The 17,792-nt window shown below is 47.4% G+C and overlaps 1 protein-coding gene across 1 annotated transcript; it reads left to right on the top strand.

Annotated features, from left to right (window-relative positions):
* Positions 1 to 11,416: 11,416 nt before the first annotated feature.
* On the top strand, positions 11,417 to 14,147 carry LOC100286851 (uncharacterized). The gene is made up of 5 exons (NM_001159622.1): positions 11,417 to 11,888; positions 12,007 to 12,230; positions 12,362 to 12,609; positions 12,710 to 13,127; positions 13,271 to 14,147. The coding sequence occupies exons 1-5, from the start codon at positions 11,561 to 11,563 to the stop codon at positions 13,748 to 13,750; spliced, it is 1,698 nt and encodes a 565-aa protein (NP_001153094.1). The 5' UTR covers positions 11,417 to 11,560; the 3' UTR covers positions 13,751 to 14,147.
* Positions 14,148 to 17,792: the final 3,645 nt, after the last annotated feature.

The following is a 17,792-nucleotide window of genomic DNA, read 5'->3' as shown; positions in this document are numbered from 1 at the left end:
CTAAGAAGTCTTCAAATGGCACCATTGACAACCCAGCTTCGAGCTTCGGAAATTCTACGTAGTCCATCATATAGCAACAAACATCGGTCTCTAGGTTGTCCTAGCAGCAATATATGTAGTCATCTAGCCACCCTCCAAAATTTGTTGCCCCTGAAGGGTACCCCATCTTCTCAGCAAATGTGTGGGCTTCATTAATATGTTCCACAGTCATTGTTTTATCGGTCGAGTTATGGACCACGTACTTCCTAGCTCCGGTATTTTTTTCCGCTCTGAAGGGCCTTCTTCTACAAGGACCTTTTCGCTTGTGGTTACCTTTGAATCTTTGACCTCCATGGCACTTTTTTCTTTATCATCTACATGCGCAGACTTTAAAGTGTTGCCTCTTGATTTGGCAGCTTCTGGTGGCACAGGTGCTGCTACAGCTTTGCCTCTTTTACCACTATAAACGGTATGGCTGCAGGCATCTCTCTAGTTATCGTCGTTACTATAATTGTCATGTATACACCAACTTCCTCTCTCTCCACTGTTGTTGTAGTAACCTTCTCCTTCGAAGCTTCTAGAATGGACTCAGGTGCATCACCCTTATCATCCATATCCTCAAACAACAAAACGCTTATTACTGGAGTTATCTGCTCGTCCTTTGAGGTCTCTGATGAAGGCGTTGGAGTCAATATTTTCTTTCACTCAGCTTCCATATTCTCTAGAGGAGTTTTGTCAAGGATGGGAACCTCAACAACCTCTTCAATCGCCAAACTCCCCTGAAGTAAAATTTTTCTTTCAAAAAACATGGTAGATTCTAACAAAAAAATCTAAGCAACACATGCAAAAAAACATTTCATACCTTCTTTAGCTATAAAGCACCAACGGTTGCTTCGGTTCGCCAACGGTTACCACTTCTTCGTGGCTCCTCTCGATGCTTGTATGAACATCTTCAGCAACAGAAATTTTCTAGTGCTTGGTGATGACCTTTGTCTACCTCTGTTTTCTCTTTTCCTCCAACCTAAGCACGTCGAGGGTAGTTAGGGTATACAAACCCAATAGCATCAAAAATGTGATTAAGGCGACACTTCTTCTTGGCTCTGAAGGTCGCGGTCATTACTTTGTCCTCCTTTTGTTGAAATTTCCAAGAACCTTGTTGCACCTATCCTCAATAGCTTCAATCCATTCATCACATGGCTCCTCGAACACCGTATCAAACTTGTATGAATACTTCAATCTAATGAGGCCCAGTTCATTCTTCGAAGGAAGGCTATCCTAAAGCTCCGACACGGACCACTCAACTCTCAATGGCCAAATATTAAAGGCCAAGTGTTCCTAGACAAGATCTTGAGTTCCAACAAACACACAAATGGTGTTGAAAGCAACCATCGCAGCCAGAGATTCAAAGTCCATATAGCAAGTTGGCCTCTTTAGCCCCGAAGCCCGGCTTAACATGCCTCTGAATTACACCCCTAATATCATCCCATCTTCCAAGTCATTCTTCATGTAAAACCATTTCTTCATCCATAACTTCAGCCATTTGGTGTGATACGCAAGAGTTGGGAACTGTGCTTCTTTCCTATATGCAAAATTGTAGTAGTCGAAGTTATTGTGAAGGCGCTTGTTGCCAATTGGCTTTGTCGGGTTGTGTAATTCGTGAATCTAGCATAAGCACTTAGTGCTTGGATCTATGTGAAAGTCGCCTAGAGGGGGGTGAATAGGGCGAATCTGAAATTTACAAACTTAATCACAACTACAAGCCGGGTTAGCGTTAGAAATATAAATGAGTCCAAGAGAGGGCGCAAAACAAATCGTAAGCGAATAAAGAGCGAGACACGATGATTTGTTTTACCGAGGTTCGGTTCTTGCAAACCTACTCCCCGTTGAGGTGGTCAAAAAGACCGGGTCTCTTTCAACCCTTTCCCTCTCTCAAACGGTCCCTCGGACCGAGTGAGCTTCTCTTCTCAATCAAACGGGAACCAAACTTCCCCGCAAGGACCACCACACAATTGGTTTCTCTTGCATCGGTTACAATTGAGTTTTGATCACAAGAAAGAATGAGAGAAAAGAAGCAATCCAAGCGCCAAGAGCTCAAAAGAACACAACAAATATCTCTCTCTAATCAATAGAGCTTTGTGTGGAGTTGGGAGAGGATTTAATCTATTTGGTTGTGTCTAGAATTGAATGCTAGAGCTCTTGTAAGTAGTTGGAAGGTGGAAAACTTGGATACCATTGAATGTGGGGTGGTTGGGGTATTTATAGCCCCAACCACCAAAAGATGGTCGTTGGAAGTGTGCTGTCGCATGGCGCACCGGACAGTCCGGTGCGCCACCGGACACTGTCCGGTGCGCCAGCCACGTCAGCAGACCGTTGGGGTTCGACCGTTGGAGCTCTGTCTTGTGGGGCCGCCTGGCTGTCCGGTGGCACACCGGACAAGTCCTGTAGACTGTCCTGTGTGCCACCCACGCGTGATCTGCTCCTCTGCGCGCGCAGGCGCGCATTTAATGCATTGCAATCGACCGTTGCGCGCGAAGTAGCCGTTGCTCTGCTGTCACACCGGACAGTCCGGTGAATTATAGCGGATCGGATTTTCGAAGCTAGCGAGTTCAGAGTTGCTCTCCCTTGGGGCACCGGACACTGTCCGGTGGTGCACCGGACAGTCCGGTGAATTATAGCGGAGCTCCTCTGAAAATTCCCGAAGGTAAAGAGTTGGGCGTCGAGTTCCCTGGTGCACCAGATACTGTCCGGTGGTGCACCGGACACTGTACGGTGGCACACCGGACAGTCCGGTGCGCCACACCAGGGTGCCTTCCGGGTTGTCTTTTGTTCTCTTGTTTGAACCCTTTACCTGGTCTTTTTGTTGGCTTATTGTGAACCTTTGGCACCTATAGAACTTATATACTAGAGCAAACTAGTTAGTCCAATTATTTGTGTTGGGCAATTCAACCACCAAAATCAATTAGGAAATAGGTGTAAGCCTAATTCCCTTTCAATCTCCCCCTTTTTGGTGATTGATGCCAACACAAACCAAAGCAAATATAGAAGTGCATAATTGAACTAGTTTGCATAATTGTAAGTGCAAAGATTACTTAGAATTGAGCCAATATCAATTCTCATAAGATATGCATGGATTGTTTCTTTATCTTCAACATTTTGGACCACGCTTGCACCACATGTTTTGTTTTTGCAAATACTTTTGTAAATTGTTTTCAAAGTTCTTTTGCAAAATAGTCAAAGGTAAATGAGTAAGATATTGAGAAGCATTTTTAAGATTTGAAATTTTCTCCCCCTGTATCAAATGTTTTTCCTTTGACTAAACAAAACTCCCCCTATATAAGATCCTCCTCTTAGTGTTCAAGAGGGTTTCAAGATATCAATTTAGAAAATGCTATTTTTCTCCCCCTTTTGAACATAATAATATACCAACTTGAAAACATCATTTTTTCAAAAATAGGTGGTGGTGCGGTCCTTTTGCTTTGGGCTAATACTTTCTCCCCCTTTGGCATGAATCGCCAAAAACGGATACTTGAGTGAAATATAAGCCCTTCAACTACTTTCTCCCCCTTTGGATAACAAAATATGAGTGAAGATTATACCAAAGTTGGAGATTTGCTCGGAGCGACGGCGAAGGATGAGTTGATGGAGTGGAGTGGAAGCCTTTGTCTTCGCCAAAGACCCCAATTCCCTTTCAATACACCTATGACTTGGTTTGAAATTCACTTGAAAACACATTAGTCATAGCACATGAAAGAGACATGATCAAAGGTATACTTGAGAGCTATGTATGCAAGATATCAGAAGAAATTCCTAGAATCAAGAATATTTAGCTCATGCCTAAGTTTGTTAAAGGTTTGTTCATCTAGTGGCTTGGTAAAGATATCGGGTAATTGTTCCTTAGTGTTAATATATGCAATCTTGATATCTCTCTTTTGTTGGTGATCCCTTAAGAAATGATACCGAATGGCTATGTGTTTAGTGCGGCTATGCTCGACGGGATTATCCGCCATGCGGATTGCACTCTCATTATCACATAGAAGAGGAACTTTGGTTAATTTGTAACCATAGTCCCTAAGGGTTTGCCTCATCCAAAGTAATTGCGCGCAACAATGACCTACGGCAATATACTCGGCTTCGGCGGTAGAAAGAGCGACGGAATTTTGCTTCTTTGAAGCCCAAGACACCAGGGATCTTCCCAAGAACTGGCAAGTCCCCGATGTGCTCTTTCTATTAATTTTGCAACCCGCCCAATCGACATCGGAATAACCAATTAAGTCAAATTTGGATCCCCGAGGGTACCAAAGCCCAAACTTAGGAGTATAAACTAAATATCTCAAGATTCGTTTTACGGCCGTAAGGTGAGCTTCCTTAGGGTCGGCTTGGAATCTTGCACACATGCATACGGAAAGCATTATGTCCGGTCGAGACGCACATAAATAGAGTAAAGAGCCTATCATCGACCGGTATACCTTTTGATCGACGGATTTACCTCCCGTGTCGAGGTCGAGATGCCCATTGGTTCCCATGGGTGTCTTGATGGGTTTGGCATCCTTCATCCCAAACTTGTTTAGAATATCTTGAATATATTTCGTTTGGCTAATGAAGGTGCCCTCTTGGAGTTGCTTCACTTGAAATCCTAAGAAGTACTTCAACTCCCCCATCATTGACATCTCGAATTTTTGTGTCATGATCCTACTAAATTCCTCACAAGTAGATTTGTTAGTAGACCCAAATATAATATCATCAACATAAATTTGGCATACAAACAAATCATTGTCAAGAGTTTTAGTAAATAAAGTAGGATCGGCCTTTCCGACTTTGAAACCATTAGTGATAAGGAAATCTCTTAGGCATTCATACCATGCTCTTGGGGCTTGCTTGAGCCCATAAAGCGCCTTAGAGAGTTTGTATACGTGATTAGGGTACTCACTATCTTCAAAGCCGGGAGGTTGCTCAACATAGACCTCTTCCTTGATCGGTCCATTGAGGAAGGCACTCTTCACGTCCATTTGGTAAAGCTTGAAGCCATGGTAAGTAGCATAGGCTAATAATATACAAATTGACTCAAGCCTAGCTACGGGTGCATAGGTTTCACCGAAGTCCAAACCTTCGACTTGGGAGTATCCCTTGGCCAAAAGTCGGGCTTTGTTCCTTGTCACCACACCATGCTCGTCTTGCTTGTTGCGGAAGACCCACTTGGTTCCTACAACATTTTGATTAGGACGTGGAACCAAATGCCATACCTCGTTCCTAGTGAAGTTGTTGAGCTCCTCTTGCATCGCCACCACCCAATCCGAATCTTGTAGTGCTTCCTCTACCCTGTGTGGCTCAATAGAGGAAACAAAAGAGTAATGCTCACAAAAATGTGCAACACGAGATCTAGTGGTTACCCCCTTATGAATGTCGCCGAGGATGGTGTCGATGGGGTGATCTCGTTGTATTGCTTGGTGGACTCTTGGGTGTGGCGGCCTTGGAACTTGTTCATCTTCCTCATCTTGATCATGAGCATCTCCCCCTTGATCATTGCTCTCCTCTTGAGGTGGCTCAACATCTTGATCTTCTCCTTCATCATTATGAGCCCCATCCTCATTCTGAGTCGGTGGAGATGCTTGTGTGGAGGAAGATGGTTGATCTTGTGCATGTGGTGGCTCTTCGGATTCCTTAGGACACACATCCCCAATGGACATGTTCCTTAGCGCGACGCACGGAGCCTCTCCATCACCTATCTCATCAAGATCAACTTGCTCTACTTGAGAGCCGTTAGTCTCATCAAACACAACGTCACAAGAAACTTCAACTAGTCCAGAGGAATTGTTAAAGACTCTATATGCCCTTGTGTTTGAATCATATCCTAGTAAAAAGCCTTCTACAGTCTTAGGAGCAAATTTAGATTTTCTACCTCTTTTAACAAGAATAAAGCATTTGCTACCAAAGACTCTAAAATATGAAATATTGGGCTTTTTACCGGTTAGGAGTTCGTATGATGTCTTCTTGAGGATTCGGTGTAGATACAACCGGTTGATGGCGTAGCAGGCGGTGTTGACCGCCTCGGCCCAAAACCGATCCAAAGTCTTGTACTCATCAAGCATGGTCCTTGCCATGTCCAATAGAGTTCTATTCTTCCTCTCCACTACACCGTTTTGTTGTGGCGTGTAGGGAGAAGAGAACTCATGCTTGATGCCCTCCTCCTCAAGGAAGCCTTCAATTTGAGAGTTCTTGAACTCCGTCCCGTTGTCGCTTCTTATTTTCTTGATCCTTAAGCCAAACTCGTTTTGAGCCTGTCTCAAGAATCCCTTTAAGGTTTCTTGGGTATGAGATTTTTCCTGCAAAAAGAACACCCAAGTGAAGCGAGAATAATCATCCACAATAACTAGACAGTACTTACTCCCGCCGATGCTTATGTAAGCTATCGGGCCGAATAGGTCCATGTGTAGGAGCTCGAGTGGCCTGTCAGTCGTCATAATGTTCTTGTGTGGATGATGAACACCAACTTGCTTCCCTGCCTGACATGCGCTACAAACCCTGTCTTTCTCAAAATGAACATTGGTTAGTCCCAAAATGTGTTCTCCCTTTAGAAGTTTGTGAAGATTCTTCATTCCAACATGTGCTAGTCGGCGATGCCAGAGCCAGCCCATGTTAGTCTTAGCAATTAAGCAAGTGTCGAGTTCAGCTCTATCAAAATCTACTAAGTATAACTGACCCTCTAACACTCCCTTAAATGCTATTGAATCATCACTTCTTCTAAAGACAGTAACACCTACATCTGTGAAAAGACAGTTGTAGTCCATTTTGCATAATTGAGATACGGAAAGCAAATTGTAATCTAAAGAATCTACAAGAAAAATATTGGAAATGGAATGGTCGGGTGATATAGCAATTTTACCCAATCCTTTGACCAAACCTTGATTTCCATCCCCGAATGTGATAGCTCGTTGGGGATCTTGGTTTTTCTCATAGGAGGAGAACATCTTCTTCTCCCCTGTCATATGGTTTGTGCACCCGCTGTCAATTATCCAATTTGAGCCCCCCGGATGCATAAACCTACAAAACAAGTTTAGTTCTTTGTTTTAGGTACCCAAACTGTTTTGGGTCCTTTGGCATTAGATACAAGAACTTTGGGTACCCAAACACAAGTCTTTGATCCCTTGTGTTTGCCCCCAACAAACTTGGCAACTACCTTGCCAGATTTGTTAGTCAAAACATAAGATGCATCAAAAGTTTTAAATGAAATGTCATGATTATTTGATGCACTAGGAGTTTTTTCTTAGGCAATTTAGCACGGGTTGATTGCCTAGAGCTAGATGTCTCACCCTTATACATAAAAGCATGATTAGGGCCAGAGTGAGACTTCCTAGAATGAATTCTCCTAATTTTGCTCTCAGGGTAACCGGCAGGGTACAAAATGTAACCCTCGTTATCCTGAGGCATGGGAGCCTTGCCCTTAACAAAGTTAGACAATCTTTTAGGAGGGGCACTAAGTTTGACATTGTCTCCCTTTTGGAAGCCAATGCCATCCTTGATGCCAGGGCGTCTCCCACTATAGAGCATGCTTCTAGCAAATTTAAATTTTTCATTTTCTAAGTAAACTGATATACGAACTTCGTGTTCAAGCATAAAATCGTATAATTTTTAGCGTAAATAGTGCATGTGGGAGGCATAAGACACAAGCACAGACGAAGGTCGTCACTCGGGCCGCCCGAACTGCGTCGGATCGGAGGATGTCATGCACAATCGTCGCTGTGCACACTTCGCGCCTTCCATGACGTCGCTCGAACCTCACGCCTCGTGCGGCGTCGTCACTACTCGCACGTCGAGGAGTGGCAATTGCTCGCTCGCCTTGGGAGTGCCGCCGCCTCGGGGCCCCGAGGACGTCGCCGCTTGCCTACATAGGGGCCTGCCGTTGCTCGCCCTCTGGATTGGGGAGCCACCGCCACCGACCTGGAACCGCCGCCACTACTCCGGATCGAGGAACCACGGCCACCGCAGCCACCGGCTGGGGTCCACGCCGCACGCGCTCTCGGGCAACCACCGCCGTCGCACGCGCCTGAGTGGGCATCGTCGCTAATGAATCGGGATGGGCCGTGAAAAACTGAACTATAGCACTCCGGGTATTCTTTTATAGACGCCCAGACGTGACCCGGCTCGACCGGATTGCAGCGTCTAACCTGGTCTTTCTCTAGTTATTGAAAGCCCAGGGCTCGTTATATATATATATATATATATATATATATATATATATATATATATATATATATATATATATATATATATATATATATATATATATATATATATATATATATTCAATAGACTTAAAGGTTTCAATCACATCTTATCTTCAACCCCTTCGAAGAAGGAAATCTAATAAAACAAGAAAGGAGAGTTTCCTCATTTATGGTGTATGTTGTCTTGTTTTTTGTTATTCTTAGAAGTCAACATTAAGTGACCAACCTGATTAGATCCACATAAGATAGAGTGACTCTAAAAAAGAAAAAGTATGCTCAACCATCCAGCTAGTCAAAATCTTCAGAACGGAGCCATTCTCTTGCGTGAAGCGGCTCTATCTCAACGGACTCAGCAACCAAACACTACCCCAAATGTATCGACACAAACACTGCCCCAAATGTATTGTCGATTCAATTTATCGTTTGAGGCATCACGGGAACGAGTTCTTGGCCATCAGAGGGTAACAGAGTGCGCCGGCGGTGCGTGATGAGCAGGATGCCTCGTTGACAACAACGAGGCGTGCGCGGCTGGGCAAGCACAGTAGTCGTGCATGCAATGCAAAGCAGGCAACGTACATGTGACTGCACGACGACCGACAACGCTGGACGACTAACCAAACCATTCGAGGTTTCCTTCTCTGCTACCCATGCATACACATGTGAACCCGATACTATATAGTAGTAGAAATTTCGTGACAGACACTGACACCGATCGCAAAATCTGCTCCCCGGCCCCGATCCGTCGTTGGGCCCAGCACCAACATACACCTGCACCGCTGCACGTACAGGAACCACGAATGGAGAGGACCGGAATGAATGTTCCTCGCAGCGGCAGCGGCAGCGGCAAGCAACCGTCGTCGCCGGCCGGGTTCGCGCGCCGAGAGGCCCCGAACCCGAGCATCGTGCTCCTCCCGCGCCCGGCACCGTCCCGCGGTACGCGGCCCTCGCGCCGGGCAGTGGCCGCCGCTGCCGTTTTCCAGATCGATCCCAGCTCCAGTTCCAATCAAAGCGCTGATGCGGGCAAGCTTGGCTGCGTGCATGCGGTGCGAACGAGACGAGCCGACGACACGGGCGCGCCTGTCCCGGCCTGTGTCTTTCCGTGCGCGCCCACCTCGTTTCCCGCCGGGTTCGCCTCCACCCGATCCGGCGGCCGCATGCAAATGCAACACACACACACATCCAGCCAGCTAGAGCGGCTGCTGCCGCTCTATCTCGGTCTCCTTCTCCGTCTCCTTGCATACACGCACGCACGCACCGCTGTACAACTTGATGGACCTCATCATGTTCCCATTGGTATCAACCTTCATGTTCGGACCCGGCCTGGATGTGCACGACATATATACAAGTTCCACATGCTACATGCACATCTTGCCAAAGACTATGGCAATTCGAGCTCTTCCAACTTCTTCTCAAGACATGTTGGAATCGATCTCATCAAGAATTTTTTTTAACAAGTTTTCAATTTCCAACTCGGGTCAGATAGAAAATCGGTGCAACACGCATGAGTCCTACTCGAACACGACCAAAAGTTATCTACGCCAGCTTCCAAAATGACATCCCAAGCTAGACTCGATGGACCTCAAGATCAACATCATCTTCTTAGTACCCTAGGCCTACACGGTAGACGATTCTACACATTTGCCTTGTGAAGACTACGGCAGATCAAACTTCCCAATCAACTAGCTATTAATACTTAGCTCTAACTGCTATTAGCTAGTTTGGCCTATTTAGTAAAATAAGCTAACAATTAGCTATACCCCGGCCCGTTTAAATCCAAAAGGAATTATTCAGCAAACTATCAGGTCTATTAGGGCATGTACAGTGGAGAGACACCAAAACGGTTCTCCAAGCATATGAGACAACTAAGAGACTCTATTGTACAATGAAGTGTCTATAAACGTAGTCTATTAATAAATACAGAATTAAATGTATTTGTATAGCATCAGATCGATAGAACAGACGACAAATTCGTACAGTGGGAAGTGAGGCGTCTGTTGTTACTTGGTTTACGAGCCAGAGGCGTCTCTTCACGGAGAGACGGCTCTAAGATTTTTTTGCAAATAACCCCCTAAAACACCTTAAGAGCCCCCACATTAAACACCACTGTACATGCCCTTATATTCCAAATTAAATACGGCCTATGAATAATGGCAATAACTATTCTTGAAACAATACAAGGAGATGGTGTAAAGTTGCAGCAGCTAGCCGGCCGGGTTTTAATTTCTTCTGCTTGTGACCGTCGTACGTAAGAAACCAAAGGCCAACGTGAGGGCAGGGCTTAGCGTGACTTGGACGACACAATGAAGTGGAAATGTGGGCTCTTACCGGGATTGCTTGCTGGTACTCCTGACTTTTGACAATGATTTGTTCGTCTTTAACCGAAAAAGGTTAGAAATTGACACGTTATACTTGGCATGACAAAATGTTTGGCACGGCTTCATCTGCTCCGCAAATAAATTCAACTCTGTTTTCTCTTAAAAAACAGCTCCTCTATAGGAGCTAGTGTTTTTTTTAACAAATCCTTTTAACAAAACGTCTCCTCTTGACGCGCGAGAGAAAGGCAAGATGATGAGAGGAGGAGCCGCCAGGAGCAAACAAAATTTGGTTCCGACTTTTCTCTATAAAAATGGCTCGAGCTCTTCAGTGCTAGCTCTTTTTTAGGCTGTTTGGGAGGGCTGGTCCAAGAGCCGGAGCCCATTTAGAAGCCCTCCCAAAGAGGCCCATATATCATATATTTATATAGCCGATGTCAATGAAATGACGGGTATGGTTTAGACACAAACAACACCTCAAGATTCTAAAGCAGTTGTGTGTATCAGTGTTGCTGTTGTAGTACAAAGCGTACAACCGTTGATGATCTTAATTCAATGATATAAATGGTTAGAGGTCCTGGCGTTCCCAACACTAATTTCGAACTCCTTTATCATTACTAGGTTAGCTAGAGGAGGAAGACAACTTGTTCATGTCAGATAATCAGGCATCACCATCACCTCAATCTGCATACACACACAGGCCAAGCCGCCAAGGTCGCCCGTACACGGACTCCTGGCCTAGATCCATGGTCAAGCGCATGCAGGAATGGAGCTGCCCAGCAGCAAGCTCAACTGCCCACGGCCACATCGTTGACTCCTCTATCACTTCGTGGGGCCCAGTGTCGCCGGCCGCCCTGCTGCTATATATAACGGCCTCCGCTTCCCGCCCTCCTCACCGGCTCACTTCCAAGCACTGCAGAACCGTTTTGGCGCTTGCTTTGCTTTGCTCTGCTCTGCTGTAGTAACCAGAACACGCACCGCGAAAACAGGCGCCGTGTTTCCTTCTTGTCCTCGACACAGGCACAGGCAGGGAAAGTCGCGCGATCGATGGAGGCGGAGGCGGAGGCGGAGGCGGCGTCGTCGGGACGGTGGTGCACGTGGAACCTCGCGGCGGTGGCCGCGGTGGGTGCGTGTCTGCTCCTGATGCACGTGGCGGCGCGGGTGGCGGACGCGCTCTGGTGGCGCCCGCACCGGCTGGAGGCGCACTTCGCGCGACAGGGCGTGCGCGGGCCGCCGTACCGCTTCCTCCTGGGCTGCGTGAGGGAGATGGTCGCGCTCATGGCGGAGGCCACCGCGAAGCCCATGTCGCCGCCGGACTCGCACGACGCGCTCCCGCGGGTGCTCGGGTTCTACCACTACTGGAGGAAGATCTACGGTACGCATGCATCTAGAAAGGCCCACGCTTGCTGCGTCCTTGTCGTCGATTCGCTTGTCCAGCTCTAGCTAGAGTGGTGTATTATTAATGGCGGCGGCTCCGGCTCGTGGCGGCGCAGGACCGATGTTCTTGATATGGTTCGGGCCGACGCCGCGGCTCACGGTGGCGGACCCGGAGCTGGTCAGCGAGGTCCTCCTCACACGCGCTGACGCGTTCGACCGCTACGAGGCGCACCCCGTCGTCCGGAAGCTCGAGGGAGACGGCCTCGTCAGTCTCCACGACGACAAGTGGGCGCTCCACCGCCGCGTCCTCACCCCGGCCTTCTACCCCGACAACCTCAACGTACGCGCACAACGCTCTGTCTCTCTCTCTCTCTCAGTTGCTTTAATCTGATCGCTGTCGGCAACCAATGGTGGCGCGACACTGACACGTGCCCTCTCGATGGATCTCCTTCCCTTCCCGGCTTCCCCCAGCGGCTGGCACCGCACGTCGCCAGGTCGGTGGTGGCGCTGGCGGAGAGGTGGCGGGCCATGGCCTCCGCCGCGGGAGGCGAGGTGGAGGTGGACGTCGCGGAGTGGTACCAGGCCGTCGCCGAGGAGGCCATCACGCGCGCTACGTTCGGCAGCAGCTACGACTCCGGCCGCGTCGTGTTCCGCATGCAGGCGCGCCTCATGGCCTTCGCCTCCGAGGCCTTCCGCAAGGTCTTCGTCCCTGGGTACAGGTTCGTTCGTCAGGCAGGCTCAAGAGAGATGATATGCTCTTCCTCTGCAACTCATTTCGATTGACTGAGGATTTAGTCTGATTCGCGCCTCGCATCGCAGGTTCTTGCCGACCAAGAAGAACCGGCTGCAGTGGAGCCTGGACAGGGAGATCAGGCGGGGACTCGTCACGCTCATCGGCCACCGCAGCGACGAGGCCGCGCAAGACGATGACTCGGAGCTGAACGACAAGGGAAGCAGCAACGGCTTCCGGGACCTGCTGGGGCTCATGATCAATGCCAGCGACAAGAAGGAGGAGAAGAAGCAGGAGGAGGCGCGGGCGATGCCCGTGGAGGACATGCTGGAGGAGTGCAAGACGTTCTTCTTCGCCGGCAAGCAGACGACCACCAACCTGCTCACCTGGGCCACAGTGCTCCTGGCCATGCACCCGGACTGGCAGGAGCGTGCTCGCCAGGAAGTCCTCGCCGTGTGCGGCGCCGACGAGCTCCCGTCCAAGGAGCACCTCCCCAAGCTCAAAACGGTACACCAGCTCCCCGTTGCACATTCATTATTTCCAATCCAAACCACCAAACATATGCAGGGGCATTTCGGTAACTCTGCTGCGACAAAAAGTCTCACTTTGTTTGTTACTTGCTCCCCTCTCTCTCTCTCTCTCCTTCTCAGCTGGGGATGATCCTGAACGAGACGCTCCGCCTGTACCCGCCGGCGGTGGCCACGATCCGCCGCGCGAAGCGCGACGTGACGCTCGGCGGCGTGTCCATCCCGCGGGACACCGAGCTGCTGATCCCGATCATGGCGATGCACCACGACGGCGCGCTCTGGGGCCCCGACGCCACGCAGTTCAACCCCGCCCGGTTCGGCGGCGGCGCGGCCAAGGCGGCGGCCCACCCGCTGGCGTTCATCCCCTTCGGGCTCGGCCCGCGGATGTGCATCGGGCAGAACCTGGCGCTGCTCGAGGCGAAGCTCACGCTGGCGGTCGTGCTCCAGCGGTTCCGGCTCGCACGGTCGCCCAGCTACGTGCACGCGCCGACGGTCCTGATGCTGCTCTACCCGCAGTACGGCGCGCCGGTGATCTTTCGGCCGGTGTCGTCGCAGCTATCCGTTTCAGACCGGACGGAGACGACGAGACCACCACGGCACTGATGTGATCGATATCCATACGTCCGCTAGTGAATACTAGTGTGCTAGGGAACGAATAGAAGACGCAATGAAACCAGTAAAAGAAAAGCTTGTGTTGTCCTGTCGTGGCAGGGCCGGTGGCGGTGAGCGGGCCCGGACCTCCCTGCTTTCTGGGGCCGGCCGGTCGGGTCAGTTGCCGGAAATGCCCCCGTGGTAGACTAGTAGACTGTAGACCGGAGCAGAGTTTTGGACTTGACGATGGCGTGGAAGAACACCAAGAAATCAACCCCACATCTGCTGTCGTGTCGGGTCGGGTCGGTTCCATCTGCGGCTACTACCTGCGTCCAGCTATGCATATGTACGTGTACAGGTTTATTTATTTACATACAACAGTTTTGGCAGTATAGATGGGATTGATTGGAAGGAGAAAGTCCAAAAATACAGCGCAAAAGGAAATGGGGACGGGATCGATCGATATTTGTTCGCGTTCCGTTCCCTTCCGTTCCGTTGCAACGCGGTTTGTCACTTTTTTTTTGTGCGTGGTCGGCGGTGCGTGCCGGCCGGGTGCGCCTCTCCCGTGACAATTCGATGGAGAATCCGCTGCGTGCAGCGTGCTACAGGACCCCGCCGCCCCTTTGCGCTGTCTCGCTCTCAGCTGCCAGATAATATTAGATGCTAACTGAAATCTCCTGTGCCCAGTGTATCCGTACTAGTACACACCATCGCGTCGCGTGGGGCTTCCTGGTCGCTTAGACGCTTACCATATCTCCAACGCTGAAAGCATATCTGAGATATCAGTTTGAAGTGTTTTTGTGAAGACTGTTAAATATATATTAGCAACTACTCTTAACACTTGTGCCTCTTAAGATATCTGACTTCTAATTGGCAGGAACTGTTTATGAATCATAACAAATGGTGTTTTGTTTTTCAGAACAATAACAAAATCATGAATAATTGTCCGATCAATCAATTGATGGCATATAGTTCTCGGGAGTTTCACTGAGTCTATATTTCCCTACTGTTCTCCCACACACCAAATGCAATCCAAATTTTTTTGAAATAAAAAAAAGATTAGTGCATTACGTTCCCGCGCGTCCCCGGTGCGCCCGCGCTTCCCTAGCAAGCTCGTGATGCCACGAGCCCCGCGCGACGTCCATGGTCTTCATGCCGCTGGCTCACTCGATCTGTCACCCGGCTGTAGAAGCGTGGATGTGCTATTTATTTTTGAAACCTAGACCCAAATGATATTTCTCTACATGGACCACGCCTAGGGCCATCGCCCATGTGGTCCTGGGCCTCAATCTGCCCTGCAGTTGGCCCCTGCAGCGAAAATGTTATATCTTGATTTTAAACCTATTTTATAAATAGTTTCCTAACATTCTTATCTAAAAATGGATTCAAATCTTGGCTTTTTAGGGCACCATGCTGGCATCTATGGGTTGGCGTGCTGTTAACTGAGGCTGGCCTCTTGCTACGTTAGCGGAGATACTATTCGTATTCGTAGTAGCTACTTTGGCATTGGGACCTATGAACCTCGACATCGTATTAGTTAACACCAATTCTTACTCATCGGCGTTATTCGATCCAACACCAAGTCTTGAAGAGTCAATGCCACGCGTCAGCTCTCTTCTCCCTATGTTTCCATTATCTCCTGATTTGTTGTTCTCCTCCCTTCTCCCCACGAACCCTAAATTGCAAATAAACCTCTATGGAGGCCAAATTGAGGTCGTTGATGCTTGCCCAAGGCAACCCTCCTTCCTCTCTTCCATCCCATCTTATTAGATTTCGTTGCATGTGTGGTTTATCTATAGGACAATAGATTACAGTTGGTTTATTGATGTATCTTATAAAATGTATGAATATAATGATTATAGATTTCAAATGTATGTTTATGTGCTATAGTAACTTTGTTTAGTTTGCCGAGTTTTGATTCGAAATGTGAGTTATTTATTGATTGGTAGATTAGGATTAGTTGCTTAATGTTTTATAGAAGAGGAAATGATTTTTATATGTTGTTGGCTATAACTTTACGTCTTTATTAGGGTCATCCTATAGGGCTTTACTATGACGTGTCATGCAAAGATGCACTAGCTCCTCTAGAATTACCCATGCCTCTGTGCCATTATGGTAAAGCAACTAGGGTGCATCAATCTACGCTTGAGGATATTGTTGTGCCACTACTTCTGTAATAATTATCAAGTAAGTGAACTTTGTATTATGTTATTAACTTGCTCTTATTTTTATTGTAATATTGGAGCTAATCATGGTGATATTATGATCCTATGACTAGGAGTCATGCTATTTTTTCTAGTGGATCAATGGTCCTAAGAAGGTTGATCGCAGATTCCTTCTTTTTACTAAGTTGTGGTTGCAGTTTCACACATGGGGTTCAAGCGTTGAGTTCGACCACCCCAAAGCCTTGCACTGATGATGGAGATGACAATGTGGTCACCTCAATATGGCTCATGAATCCACCCCTTTGTGCATGTGGAAATTTATTGTGGTTTATTCTAACAATGAAGTTCCTAAATTTAGATGTTGTAACAAGAATCAAGTAAGTTTATGTCTGGATGAGTTTAGATGTTGCAACCATTGTTTGTAGTTTGCACCATAACTATTGACTAATATCTTATATGTGTAGTATGAGTACCAAAAGTGTCAGTGGAGTAAGTATCTTTATAGACCTAGGTCACATTGGCCTGAGAAAAGGGAGGCTGTGGTGGTAGCATAGAGGAGTCGTTTTGTTCAAATGTGCACATTTGGGGTGCGAGCCAACTATGGCCTTTTACCTTTAGAGATTGGTTAGGACTTTATTGTGGACATATGATAGGTTGTGATATGGTAAGTCATGTTTATGATGCCTTCAAAATTGTTGTTAGTATCATTATCATTGCAGGACTAACCTGATATTTTTTTGTAGAGCGCCTGAAAGTGTGACTAGGATGAATACTTGGGGCAATGAGAGGTTGAGGCAAGGTTACATTGTCCTAATCATCTTCTCGATTCTTACATTAGAAATCACAAGAAGCAAGAATGTGAGAATTATTTGCGCTTTGCCAAAAGTTGAAGATAGAGCAACATATTTAATGTGGACAAGGGAGAGGATATATGGAGGAAGACTAATGTTTAGGTGGCTACAGTGGAGACAATAAAGGATCTTGTTTGTTGTCACACCCGGATTTAAGGGCAAATTTAGGCGCAAATCAAATGTGTGCTAGGATCAAGTCTCACACATATGATGACTCATGGTACAGAAACGAATGTCACATCTTTAATATATAACGGAGTTCTGTACAAAATAGTTAAATAATTACATCATACGAAGACAACGATCCAGCAACCATAGTTGACTGGGAGACGACGACCTAGACCCCTCACGAACTCATCGCAGCATCCTTCATGCTCCTTATCTTAACGATACCTGTTCTTGACCTGGGGGATGTGGGTACAACAAGGGTGAGCTCACATACGTTCATAGCTCAACAAGTTGTGGGGAATAATGTGCATGAGCTCACTTACAGTGGGGCTCATGTGAAGTGTAAGGCTTACCAAATGAAATGGTTAAAGCTGAGCATTGCTTTTAAAGTTGGTCAAAATTTTATTAGCAGTTACTAGATATAAGTAGATACCAACCCAAATAAGTAAGAGATCACAATTGATAATAACACCCGCGATGCAATGCATATGACAGATTAAGTTTAGTTCCATAAATTAATCATGCGAGAGTCCTGAGTCACTCTTAACCTTGAGCACGACTAATATATTAGTTTTACACTCTGCAGAGGTTGCACATCTTTACCCACAAGTCATGTTACCCATTTGCCATGGGGTTGTACGGACCCCATACACCTCTACCGAGGAAGCGAGGTAGGGTAGCACTACGAGGCCTTTCCAAAGTTCCACTAGTTCGAGAATACCCACTATGGTTTCAAGAGAAGGAAGCATAGGAATCCCTCGTCCGAACTGCCATCGCAGTAGTTTGACCCGAGAACCTCCCTATAATCTGCAGCGACGCCTCCCCGCTTGCCCCTTTCAGGAAAAGGTAATCTTTCCCTAGCTTTCCTAA

This window comes from Zea mays, chromosome 9 (assembly GCF_902167145.1).
Source record: "Zea mays cultivar B73 chromosome 9, Zm-B73-REFERENCE-NAM-5.0, whole genome shotgun sequence".
NCBI classification, from domain to species: Eukaryota; Viridiplantae; Streptophyta; class Magnoliopsida; order Poales; family Poaceae; genus Zea; species Zea mays.
The sequence above is the reverse complement of the archived record's forward strand: the minus strand, read 5'-3'. Positions and strand labels throughout refer to the sequence as shown.